This window comes from Dendronephthya gigantea, unplaced genomic scaffold (assembly GCF_004324835.1).
Source record: "Dendronephthya gigantea isolate DGI-Jeju-01 unplaced genomic scaffold, DenGig_1.0 000015F, whole genome shotgun sequence".
Taxonomy (NCBI): Eukaryota; Metazoa; Cnidaria; class Anthozoa; order Malacalcyonacea; family Nephtheidae; genus Dendronephthya; species Dendronephthya gigantea.
Window position 1 is genome coordinate 529,972 of NW_021163025.1, and position 13,522 is coordinate 543,493.

Here is a 13,522-nt window from a genome sequence, read left to right on the forward strand (position 1 = left end):
GCCTCGGTTTTTTTTATTTTTCGTCGTTGCAAGTGCATGCATGTGTAATGGCGCGAAATATACTATGCGGGAGAGTTCGTCACACTAACTCTCCTGACAAAGGCCCTCAGGTCGAAATATCGAGAAGTGTTTCGTCTATTTTAGGCAGTTGTTATACCACATTTGATTCTAATTTGACAATAAATGGCTTTTAACGGGCACATCTAAAAAATCCATTGCATCGTTTTCCAGGTTTGGTTAAAAGAAGAAAAAACGAATTCAGCAGGTATTTTGATCGTAAATTATCCCAAAAAAATGGATTTTAAATATAGATTGAATAACTATGTGCCATCTTGGATTATCAATTTTAGAAAAAAACACCCTTTCTTCATCTTGCAAGGAGTTATTTTTAAAGAATAGGTAAGAACCATGATCTATGCCTTTGAAAAATTCTAATAAAAAATGATAAATCAACTAAAAGTTCTTAGTATCTTGATAAAGATGTATTATCCTTGTATTTAGGCCACTGCCTGACGCCACCTACACTTTGCAGAAGAATTTTCAGTCTCCGTCGTATAAAGTGTTCTGTCACATGACAGATATCTCAGGATGTGGGGGTGGGGGTTGGACACTAGTCATGAAGGCTGATGGGAAAAAGGTTAAATTTTACTTAAAAAGTCTAGCGCTTCTGATTATTTTTCCCGAAAATTTTGGGTTTTAACACGAAATTTTTATTTTGCAGGATACATTTATCTATGGTTCTTCCCTGTGGACAAACAACGAGACATACGCGATACAAGATGGTCTGGAAGGACTGACAGAGAAAGAAAGCAAGTTGGCTTCGTACTGGAATACTCCGTTCACAAAGATATGCCTGGGTATGTTGTATAACGGAGACAGAAAATGGATGCGCTTAAACTACAACGCAAGTTCGCTGTACGGCGCGATCGCAGACGGCCAATTCAGGGCAACGACCGCCGGCAGAGCTGCATGGAAATCCCTGATCGCGGAGTCCTCACTACAGTTGAACTGCAACAAGGAAGGGTTTAATGTACTCCGTGTAACCAACAATAAAATCCGTATTGGTATCGTTGCAAATGAACAAAATAATTGTAACTCGTGCGATTCGTGGCTTGGATTTGGAACAACGATCAATGGGAAGACTTGTGGTAATTTCGCCGTCCACTCACCGGATAACGGTGACAAAGATTTAGTGACATTTGCATATATTCTCGTTCAATAGTTATCTAAAATACTTTGCGTATTTCTTGAGTCTCGTCTCAATTCAGAAAATACCAGGCACTCGGATTACGACACGACAAAGAAATACGTAGCTAACTTGTGTAATTTGCAGTTGTTTTGGCGGTTTTAATGTTTCCTGTCAGCTCTTATATATCATTCATGTTAGAAATCAAACGAGAAATCAGTTTTAAGAATATTGCATGCAAATTTGTCCCTTCTTTCATTACCACGATTGGACGTAGACTTTCGCAAGACGTATTAGAAACAGGACAGACCCCAGCGGTACTCATTATATATATACTTGTGTCATGAGGGAAAGACCTGGAGACGTCTCCTATGGTTTGCACGCAGGATTAGCTTTTCGAAAAATTCATCATAAGCCGGCTCTTGTGCACTCTTTTTACCACATGCATAAACAATTTTCCAATTCCCATGGTGCACTTTGTAAGTTTACTATTAATAGTTTACCTGTTCAACTATTGCGCAAAATATAACTATATTTATATTGACGACACTCGTGATTGAACTTAGATTTTCCTGTCAGTGGGATGGAAAGTTGATGTACATAGCTACTAATTTCTTACTCGCTCAAATGCAAGTAAATATTATTTATTGACAGCCGAATTAATTAGAAATTTTAAAAGGCCTTGAGGCAGACTCATCCCCACTATCCTAAAATTCTTAGATTATATGCAGTAATAATCACTTAAAATGTTATTAATCGCCAATTATTATTCAAACCTGAAAGGCAACCATCAGAAGCAGAGCGCGTGTGTATCGATCATTTTGTTTTAAACTATTGTAAACATCAATCATTTTACAGAAAACCTTAATCAATTAAACTGTCATATATAACTACGTAGCATGTCAGAATTTTTGTAAGGCGTGCAGCCTCGTAAATAATTAAGTGATATACAGGGTGTATAAAAAAGAAGATCATTTAGAAATTAAACTAAGTTAATTTAAATGCCCCGTCACTACTCTAAGCCTTCGGATGCGTAAAATATTGTCAGCTTTGTGCATATATTACATAACTTTGTCACAAGCACAAAAGCCATTACAGTTGGTTTGACATTACATTCGGATTCAAGTTTTCAACAAGCTTTACACGTTCGAGTTCCGAACCATATTTGGAAATTGACAAGTGGGCGGGGAAATTGCCAATTACGTTAGGAAGTTCAAAATAAACTTCCGGACTTCGACTTGAAATTTGGAAGTTCATTTTTTGTAAACAACTTGCAAGTTGCAAAACAAGTTAACTATGAATACCCGACATCAAGACCAAGCGGTCTCGATTAATATCAGAAAAGTAATAGTAAATCTCTTAATAATAATCCATCCGTTGTGATAATACGGCGACAGACGCAGTTTTTTATGACATCTTCGCTAGAACTGACGAAATGAATTTCCGAATTCAAGTCGAAGTTCGGGAGTTTGTTTTGAACATCCTAACGTAATTGGCGATTTCTCCGCCCACTTGTCAATTTCCAAATATGGTTCGGAACTCGAACGTGTAAAGTTTGTTGAAAGCGACTGTTAAATGATCGAGAACATAGCTTAAAATGTACACACTACTTAAAGCATGTCTGCTATGTATAACAATGCTTGCGCTGAGCGAATGCACAGACGAAGCTATGTTTCGCAAGCGTGTTGGAAAGTACTTGGCGAATAATGTTTTTCGGACAGAAAAAGCACAAAGCGAGTCAGAATGTGGCATGTATTGCCTACGCTATCGGTCGTGTTTGTCCGTGAATTATAAGACTGCTGGAGTTCATAAAGGCAAATGTGAGCTGAACAGTGAAGTGTTAAAAGATCTGTCATCGAAAGAGAACGCACATTATTCTGAATATGTTTATCTTGAGAAGGTAGGGAAAATTTTACACTGTTAATTAAATTCATGTACTTTTATCAATCTTTATCTCATGGCGTGTATTTTCGATTGGAAAAACAATGGCATGTTTGTACATAGTTCTCACAAGATAGGATAGAAATATTAGTATAACAAGGCCTTTTTTGAAGATATGTAGCTACAAAAACTGTACAATATATTCATCTCTCACTTCAAAGTTAAAACGTCGTCTATACGTGCACATCAGGGAGTTTTTCAGGCTGCGGCTTTTAAAATTAGATAATTAGAATATAAATAATCAGCTTGTAGTTGCACCATGGACGTATATTCACTAACGCAATTAAAGCATCCGGTCGATCAGTTTACTCGGGCCTTCATCGTCAATCTCCATATTTCTCCCGTCTCGAATTTCCGACTGCATGACTGTAAAACGAGGTTTTAGAAAATTGATTTATAAATCTATAGCTTTGGGATGTTCTGTTGATTCGATTAATGGAAATTTTCCAAATTTTCCTGTAACTACGCAGAAATTATAGATGTAACTATAATTCCTCTCCACTTCAAATATTACAGGTAAGAGTTTCTTTTCGCGACTTGGAGGCGCTGCGCAGGTGCTTTGCAGGTCTCGTGTTTCATCTGCGTTGAATTCTTTAGACGGGTATTTTTTGCTCGTATACATGTTTTCTGCTTTAGCACATTTTAGAAGTTTTTTTCATTTCTTACAGTGTCATTTAAGGGTCCAAAGGGTATTGAAAAAAACCTTATGATCTGTCACTATGCTTCAATTTTACAGATCAACAGCGATTCAGCGTGCGTCATCTATATACCTTTCTAATATTATATCAATATACACACAAATCCCAAAAGGATACCTCACTTAATTTCAGCGCGCTATTGTAATAGCTAACACGCAAATTTACATAATTATTATCTCGTCAGGCTCTCTTTGTCCATCTAAAAATATACATTGTTTGACACGCCTTTTTCGCACTAATGGATATTTATTTAAGCTCGTCTACCGAGGTACGGGTAAAAAAAATAACACAATTATATATTTGAAGACCGCAAGATAGCTTGCCACTACACCATTTTTCTTTAAATCATCGTCTACTGATCTGATAAAGTGACTCACGTAATGCCAACTTATTTTAAACCAGAATCCTGCTCTTAAAAAATCATTAACAAGAGCGAAACTCGGTCTTCAGTACATAATTGAATGACAAAATAATAGCCTTTTGGGAAAACAGCGAACGACGTATCCAAAAGATGAAATCATATTTTGTCAAACGAAATATGAAGGAAATAATAACTCAGTTCTGATGAAATTTAGGTTTCTGATTTCCCAATATATCAGACTACAATTTAAAATAAATCTATTATTATCGCATTGTTTAAAGGTCTGGTCAAATCAAGAGAACGAGTTTTCACCTGGTGAGTTTCGTGTAACTGGTGAGTTCGTGTAATGTAAAATGATATCAGTTACAACCGAGGAAAGATATGTAGTTACGGTATATTTTGAATTATCATAGACACAAAAGAGCAAGTTTCTTCCCCATCTTGCAAGGAACTGTTTCTTAAGCATGAGTAAGTTGAACTTTTATCTAATAATATATCCTAAGAGTTATAGCTTCATTTACCAATTACTTTCGTCTGATTACCTTGTATTATTTTAAATTGTCGCAAGTTTAGCGTTTGTATCTCGTGCTCTATGTATAAAAATCCTGCTTTACTTTCACTTTTTTAGATCATTGCCTGATGGTATCCACACTCTACAGCAAAATTTCTCTTCGTCACCATATAAGGCATATTGTCACATGACAGATATCCCAGGATGTGGGGGAGGAGGCTGGACACTAGTGATGAAGCTCGATGGAAATAAGGTTAGATCAAATAATTTTCTTTTTAACTAGAACTAGATTTCTAAGTCGCCCTAATTCCAGCTTTTGTAGTCTTGTGTTTAGTTTTTCTCGCTGAACAGCCAGAAGCGCTTGATATTGTAATTATGATGTATAAGGTATCTATGTATTTTCTTAGAATACATTCATTTATGATTCTAAACTGTGGACGAGCAAGGAGACATACGCGATACAAGATGGTTTGGAAGGACTGGCAAAGAAAGAAAGCAAGTTAGATTCTTACTGGAAAACACCGTTCACAAAGGTTTGCCTCGGCATGTCGTATAACGGAAACAGAAAATGGATGAGCTTCGACTACACCGCCAATTCGCTGTACAGTGCGATAGCTGACGGCACATTTAGGGCAACTACCGCTGGCAGAGCAGCATGGAAATCGCTGGTCAGGGACTCGTCACTACAAAGGAACTGCAACAAGGAAGGGTTTAATGTCTTTTCGAGAATGCGAATTGGATTATTTGCCAATCAAGAAAACGATTGTTACTCGTGCGACTCTTGGATTGGTTTTGGAACACAGTACAGTGGAAAGACTTGTGCTAATTATGCTTACCACCACTCTCCTGATAACGGAAACAAAGACCTAGTGACATTCGGATACATTCTTGTTTATTAATAACCTTCAAAAGGAAGCCTTACACTAAAGATCTAAGACTAAGTTCAGATATGATATATTATAGTTATACGTAGCTTCGTATAAATTCTTGACACATGCCTGAAGGATGTGTGAGGAACTCCTGCGTGCCGCGCACGTGCCAGTCTTCAATATAAAGCTTCTGAACATAAACAATACAGCTCGTACGCATTTAACTTAGATGTCTTGCGAATCTAAATGTTGTTCGATCGCGACATTCAGAAGCACATCGTACTTTAAAAAGTATAGAAGTTCAATTGTTGTCTTACACTTTGTCTTACACTTTGCTTTTGGAATTCGCGCTTATATTAAATCTTCAATCCTGTGAAAGCGCCCCGGAATTGGTCGACAGCAGTTTTGTTTTTAAGAATATTGCGTGCAAATTTGTTTCAAAGCGATCCCTTCTTTCATTACCACGATTGGCTTAGAGTTTCGCAAGACGTATTAGAAACACGACAGACCCCAGCAGTACTAATGATATATACTTGTGTCATGAGTGAAGGACCTGGAGACGTCTCCTATGGCTTGCACGCAGAATTAGCTTTTCGAAAAATTCATCATAAACCGACTTTTGTGTACTCTTTTTATTTACTACATAAAGCAATTTCCTAATTCTCGTGGCGCACTTTGTAAATTTACTATTAAAAGTTTACCTGTTGAACTAATGCGCAAAATATAGCGATATTTATATGCACGATACTGTTGATTGAACTTAAATTTTCCTGTCAATGGGATAGAAAGTTAATGTATAGCTAGTAAGGCTAGCTTACCCACTTAATTTCTTACCGGCTTATTGACAGCCGAATTAATTAGAAATTTTAAAAGGCCTTGAGGCAGACTCATCCCCACTATCTTAAAATTCTTAGATTATATGCAGTAATAATCACTTAAAATGCTATTTATCACCAAATATCATTCAAACCTAAAAGGAAACCGCCTTCAGAAGCAAGGTGCGTGTGCATCGATCACTTTGTTTTAAATTATTGTAGACATAAATCCCTTTACAGAAAACCTTAATCAATTAAATTGTCATATAACTAAATTGCATGTCAGCCAGATATATAAGATAACCAATCAGTTGTGAAAGGCTGCATACAGCCTCCTAAATAATTAAGTGGTATACTTGACATTAAAATGATCGCATTTCTTTCATCCAGTTTAAAATGTACGCTCTAATGTACGCTCTTAAAGCATGTCTGCTATGTATAACAATGCCTGCGCTGAGCGAATGCACAGACGAAGCTATGTTTCGCAAGCGTGTTGGAAAGTACTTGGCGAATAATGTTTTTCGAACAGAAAAAGCGCAAAGCGAGTCTGAATGTGGCATGTATTGCCTACGCCATCGGTCGTGTTTGTCCGTGAATTATAAGATTGCTGGAAAACATAAAGGCAAATGTGAGCTGAACAGTGAAGTGTTAAAAGATCTATCGTCGAAAGAGAACGGACATTATTCTGAATATGTCCATCTTGAAAAGGTAGAAATAGTGATTTTATACTGTTAAATTTATGTGCTTCCATTAATCTTTATCTCATGGCTTGTATTTTCGATTGGACAAAATCATAATTTTTTTTATTATTTTTTCATTGACTTTCCAAGTAATCGCGAATACTGCAGTAGATGGCATATAAAATTCTCAGCCCTATACATGATAGGCGTTTCTCGATTAAAAGCATTACACAATGAAGGCAAATTAATTAATGGCTTTCTAATTAAAGTGCGCCGATGGGATATTTGCCAAACGTTGGTAGGATGAGTTTGCATGATATTGAAAACGTTTTATTTAAGAAAATACGCTGCTTTTCACAATGACATATTTACACATATAGCTGTCATATATAGGAGTATAAAAAGGAATTTTTGAAGAAATGTACAAAAGACTACAATAGCTATATCCATCCCTTACTTTAAAGTTATAACGTAGCCTGTACGTGCACTTCAGGGATATTACATAATGGAATTAAATTTCTACTTAACTACTTTAATTGGTTTTAATTGATAACAAACGGTTTTTGCGTTATAATATATAATGTACACAAGTACAGGTGTAACACGCAAATTTACATAATTATTATCTCGCCAGGCTTTCCGTTTCCATTTAAAAACATATTGTTTGTCACGCCTTTTTCGCACTACCGGTACAAAAAATAACACAACTATATATATTTGAAGACCGCAAGTTAGCTTGCCACTAAACCATTTTTCTTTAAATCATCGTCTGCTGATCTTATAAAGTGACTCACGTAATGCCAACTTATTTTAAGCCAGAATCCTGCTCTTAAAAAATCATTATTAACAAGAGCAAAACTCGATCTCCAGAACATAATTGACTGACAAAATAATAGCCTTTTGTGGGAAAACAGCGAACGACGTATCCAAAAGATGAAATCATATTTTGTCAAACGAAATATGAAGGAAATAATAGCTCAGTTCTGATGAGATTTAGGTTTCTGATACGCTAATAAGTCAGACTACAATTTAAAATAAATCTATTATCGTATTGTTTAAAGGTCTGGTCAAATCAAGAGAACGAGTTTTCACCTGGTGAGTTTCGTGTAATTTGAAATGATATCAGTTACAACCGAGGGAAAATATATAGTTACGGTATATTTTGAATTATCATAGACACAAAAGAACAAGTTTCTTCCCCATCTTGCAAGAAACTGTTTCTTAAGAATAAGTAAGTTGAACTTTTATCTAATATATCCTAAGAATTAGCTTCATTTACCAATTACTTTCATCTGATTACTTTGTATAATTTCAAACTATCGCGCTTGTATCACATGCTATATGTATAAACATCCTGCTTTACTTCCCTTTTTTAGATCATTGCCTAATGGTGTCCACACTTTACAGCAAAATTCCTCTTCGTCACCATATAAGGTCTATTGTCACATGACAGATATACCAGGATGTGGGGGTGGAGGCTGGACACTAGTGATGAAGCTCGACGGGAATAAGGTTAGATAAGATAATTTTCTTTTTAACTAGATCTAGATTTCTAGGATATTACGAACACCCAAATTCCAGCGTTTGTAGTCTTGTGTTTAGTTTTCTAGCTGAACAGCCAGAAACCCTTCACATTGTAATTATGATGTATAAAGTATGTATTTTCTTAGAATACATTCATTTATAATTCCAAACTGTGGACGAACAAGGAGACATACGCCATACAAGATGGTTTGGAAGGACTGGCAAAGAAAGAAAGCAAGTTAGATTCTTACTGCAAAACACCGTTCACAAAGATATGCCTGGGTATGTCGTATAACGGAGACAAAAGGTGGATGACCTTCAAATATACCGCAAGTTCGTTGTACAGTGTGTTAGCCGACGGACAATTTAGAGCAACGACCGCTGGCCGAACAGCATGGAAATCTCTGATCGCAGGCTCATCATTGCAGAGAAACTGCAATAAAGAGGGTTTTAATGTACTCCGTGTATATGACTATAAACTCCGTATTGGTATCGTTGCTAATGAACAAAATGATTGTAACTCGTGTGATTCTTGGCTTGGATTTGGAACAGCGATCAATGGGAAGACTTGCGGCAATTTCGCCGCCCACTCACCGGATAACGGTTACAAAGATTTAGTGACATTTGCATATATTCTGGTTCAATAGTTACCTAAAATACTTTGCGTGTTTCACGAGTCTCGTCTCAATTCAGAAAATACCAGGCACTCGGATTACGACACGATTAAATACGTAGCTTGTGTAATTTGCAAAGATTGTTTCGAAGATGGTAATCCATCTCCATCGCGCTGTCAGGCGATTAACGCGATGATATTCTATTATTAAGGCGAATTGGTTTTTAGTTGTCGAACGATATCCTTTTCGTAACATATGAAAGAAAAATTAGCAAATATTGACGTCTCCAAAATCGTGGTGTAATTGATACTAGTGCATGATAGGCTATTCAACATGCACGAGCATTGACAAAGTATCAAACTCTCGTCGTGTTTAACGTTTGTCATCTATGCGACGTGCTATTGTTCTAAATAGTAGTGAGTTTGGGATATACAACGGCAACAGCAACCGCAACCGGCAAAATATATTCACCTAACATTGTGGTATTCGAAGAAAATACGAGTTAGTATCGCTTTATCTTCAAGTTTCCTCTTTCTCTTAAACAGTTATTAATTATTATAAATATGGTCGATCAGTAAAATTGCTTCTAACACTCCAAACAACATCGAACACATTAACTGTTGCCGTGTTGTCTTGCACCGTGAAATTGGTGTAAGTCACGATGCCGTTTCACCAACTCCGGCGGTGTGCAACGTTACAGGCCACGTAATTTACACTTTCTTAATTTTGTCTTAAAGGATCAATGCCTTTGTTGATAAGGACGTTGCGGTTCCCAAACTCACAAGTGACTTTGAGGTATTGAGAAGTCTTTTTGAAACAGAACAATCACATGCTATTGTTAATATGATAACACGACTGCCAGAATTGTGTTATTTACTTATTTTATTACCTCAAAGTCCATTTTACGCTTTATTGAATCTCGTAACCTGGTTCATGTGAACAGCCCCTTTGAGAAAATAGTAAAATCTATCTTAATATTCATGCATCGTATATAAGCAGGATAACTCATTATTAGATCCGATATAGCTGTTATGCCTAGTCTCCATTCATCCGTTAGCTGTCGTTACATGTCTTTCCGTGTCTTTGGAATAATCGTGAAAGACCGATAACGGTTGAGAGAAACAGAAAACGACAGTGTCGCTCGAATAGAACAAATCCTATCTCAACGACATAAAAAGACAGGAAACGACATGATTCTTCCCATAATTCGTTATCGGTCTTTCACGATTATTCCAAAGACACGGAAAGACATGCATGTAACGACAGCTAACGACTGGATGGAAACAAGGCATTAATCATGCATGCGTTTGCTTTTAAAATCGTTTTCTACAAGCGCAAGCCGCAAAGTTGAAGCCTTCCCTGCAGCTAATCTAATTTCTTATTCAAGTAAATATTATTTACATAAGCCATGTTACATAATTTTGGTTTGCATGTTTAGATTGTTTTGGCGGTTTTAATGTTTCCTGTCAGCTCATATATATCACTCATGTTAGAAATCAAACGAGAAATCCGGTTATCTTAATTATATAATATTGCTTTTATTATTAAATTGTCAGCGATAAATTAAAAAAATTTAATATTGGAAGGCAGCCTGTTGTATAAAAAAGTTCATTAAACGCGATGTGTATTATATAAAAATTCCTGTCAAAACGCATCATTCATTAAAATGTACAGCTTGCTAAAAGCGTGTCTTTTATTTACCACCTTACAAAAGGCGAAGTTGTGTGAATGCACAAGCGAAGCTGTGTTTCGCAAACATGTTGGAAAATACTTGGCGGGTAAAGTTTTACGGACAGAGAAAGCCCAAAGCGAGTCAGAATGTGGCATGTATTGCCTACGCCATCGGTCGTGTTTGTCCGTGAATTATAAGACTGCGGGAGTTCACAAAGGAAAATGCGAGCTCAACAACGCTGTGGTAAAAGATCTATCGAAAAAAAAGCGTTACTCTGACGACGTGTATCTCGAAAAGGTAAGAATGGTTAAAACTCTTTCTTGTATCAGCTTCATTGTTAAATGCATAATTTTGAACATAATGTAATATTACATTCACTCATGTTGCAAATCCACAAAGAACTATAGCTATATATTTTACAGCCAGTGTGGAATCCGTTCTTCCTCAAATAATATTGTGTGTTTTCAATTCGATTTTCTTTTACATATCAGATAGCGAAATTGTTAATTTAAAAAAGGGAAGAATATTAGGCCTTGTTTAGCGAATTGTTTCTTATAATGTTCCCTCGTAAACAGAAGTGATTTTCAACATTACGATCATAAAAACACGAGTATAGTAACAAGAAGGAAGCGAGGAAGAAGCTATCAAATTTAAATTGCATGAAAGTACAGAAAGTATGTTGATTTTTCGGCGTCACAATAACCTCAATCTTCACAATCTTTATAATGTTTCTCGTTGACAAACCTGATTAAACGCTGATTAATCACACGGTTTTGACTTTCGACAAATTACGTCCTATTTGAATATATATAATATTTTATTGTTTTCAAGGTATGGCTGGACGACAAAAAAGAGGAACAAAGCGCCTTTGCTCCATCTTGCAAGGAAATGTTTGTCAGGGATGGGTGAGTGTAAAAATTATCTTGGAAGACAAAAGTTGAATATAATTGATAAATTTTTAGGCTTTCATTTCAAAGAAATTTGGTGTAAATGTATCTATATAGATCATTGCCTGACGGTGTCTACACTTTGCAGAAGAATCAATCCTCACCACCATATAAGGTATATTGTCACATGACAGATATCCCAGGATGTGGAGGTGGAGGTTGGACACTAGTGATGAAACTTGATGGAAAAAAGGTTGGAAGTGCCTATATCATGGTTGCGGATTTTGAATATATAAAAAAGTTTACGGTATTTTAAAAAACTTTACAATACATTTTGTTATTGAAAAAATTTGACTTGATGGATTAATGTTACCGGACATCACGTCAAATCGGGAATTTCGTGCAACTGAAACAAAAGAAAACCTATCTGCAATTCCCCATTAGACGTCATGTCCGGTAACTTTAAAGGCTAATAAATCCATCGCGAATTTTTTTTTTAATTAAAAATGTATTGCAAAGTTTTTTAAAATACCTTAAACTTTTGATGTATTCAAAATCTGCAACCATGATATCGTCACTTTAATCGTGACATGCATAGTGCATGCGTATCAACTTGTAATGAAAGTAGTCAATATATGTAATGAAAATATTCTACAAGTTTTACAATTTTTAACAGAACTTTCAACTTTCTATAGAGTACATTTATCTATGGTTCTCCCCTGTGGACGAACAAGGAGACACACGCGATACAAGATGGTCTGGAAGGACTGACAGAGAAAGAAAGCAAGTTGGCTTCGTATTGGAATACTCCGTTCACAAAGACATGCCTGGGCATGTCGCACAACGGAGACAGAAAATGGATGACCTTCGACTACACCGCAAGTTCGCTGTACAGTGTGATCGCAGATGGCCAATTTAGGGCAACGCCCGCTGGCCGAACTGCATGGTTATCCTGGATTGCAGACTTTTCGGTACAACCAAACTGTAACGTGGAGGGCTTTAATGTTAGGGAAAATATTGAATTGCGAATTGGACTCGTTGGCAACAATGAAAATGACTGTCGCACCTGCGATACTTGGATTGGAATGGGCACTACTCATAATAGAATGGTTTGTTCTGCAAATGGCTGGATTCGCGGTGGAGGACGGCAAACGTTGAAAACCTTTGGGTATATTCTTGTTCAGTAACACTCTTATAATGTCATAACAGTCCGGTAACTTACACTGGACCATAACCCTATTAAACTAAGTTAAAAACTAGGAGAATTGCCAATATTGCTGGTAAAAGCAACCTAAAGTTAGTGAAATTTGAAGGTTTACTTGCGAAATATCGAAAAACCTAATTTTGCCGTTTAATTTTGGCAAATTTCATTAATTTCAGGCGTTGAATAGCGTGATATCATGCAAGGTCGAATACTGTTAATTGTTGTCTAGTTCTTGCGTCCAAAAAAAATTAAAAACACCGCCTCAATGTGTTTAATATCGCACTGCACTTCCTTCAATAAAGTGTCGGAATATCGAAAAGAATTTCATTCGGAATTCGAAAGGTTATAATTATATAATCTTAAAATGTTCTCGCCGGGTCATAGCTACGAATATTAATGTTGTCATCTTTAAGGTTTCGATGAAGCAAGAAAAAGTCGTCCCACAAGGTTAAATTTGTTTAAATTAAAATATTTGAAGCTATCGAAACTTTCAGAATTTGCTTGAGTGTATATGCACAAAACAATAGCTTGGAAACGAGGCGGGAAATGAGATCCGTGTA

General features: G+C 36.3%; 4 protein-coding genes across 4 annotated transcripts; all 4 read left to right on the forward strand.

Annotated features, from left to right (window-relative positions):
* The first annotated feature begins 180 nt into the window (after positions 1–180).
* Positions 181–1,319, forward strand: LOC114520110 (uncharacterized skeletal organic matrix protein 5-like). Its single transcript, XM_028540323.1, has 4 exons — positions 181–265; positions 351–399; positions 502–637; positions 722–1,319. The coding sequence occupies exons 3-4, from the start codon at positions 572–574 to the stop codon at positions 1,220–1,222; spliced, it is 567 nt and encodes a 188-aa protein (XP_028396124.1). The 5' UTR covers positions 181–265; positions 351–399; positions 502–571; the 3' UTR covers positions 1,223–1,319.
* Positions 1,320–4,881: 3,562 nt separating this feature from the next.
* LOC114520111 (uncharacterized skeletal organic matrix protein 5-like) lies at positions 4,882–5,800 on the forward strand. Its single transcript, XM_028540324.1, has 2 exons — positions 4,882–4,950; positions 5,105–5,800. Exons 1-2 carry the CDS (start codon positions 4,885–4,887, stop codon positions 5,594–5,596), a joined length of 558 nt encoding a protein of 185 aa, XP_028396125.1. The 5' UTR covers positions 4,882–4,884; the 3' UTR covers positions 5,597–5,800.
* Positions 5,801–8,501: 2,701 nt separating this feature from the next.
* Positions 8,502–9,407, forward strand: LOC114520215 (uncharacterized skeletal organic matrix protein 5-like). The gene is made up of 2 exons (XM_028540441.1): positions 8,502–8,573; positions 8,732–9,407. The coding sequence occupies exons 1-2, from the start codon at positions 8,508–8,510 to the stop codon at positions 9,230–9,232; spliced, it is 567 nt and encodes a 188-aa protein (XP_028396242.1). The 5' UTR covers positions 8,502–8,507; the 3' UTR covers positions 9,233–9,407.
* A 1,458-nt stretch (positions 9,408–10,865) lies between these two features.
* On the forward strand, positions 10,866–13,353 carry LOC114520167. The gene is made up of 4 exons (XM_028540392.1): positions 10,866–11,168; positions 11,703–11,776; positions 11,876–12,011; positions 12,454–13,353. Exons 1-4 carry the CDS (start codon positions 10,866–10,868, stop codon positions 12,943–12,945), a joined length of 1,005 nt encoding a protein of 334 aa, XP_028396193.1. The 3' UTR covers positions 12,946–13,353.
* The last annotated feature ends 169 nt before the right edge of the window (positions 13,354–13,522 follow it).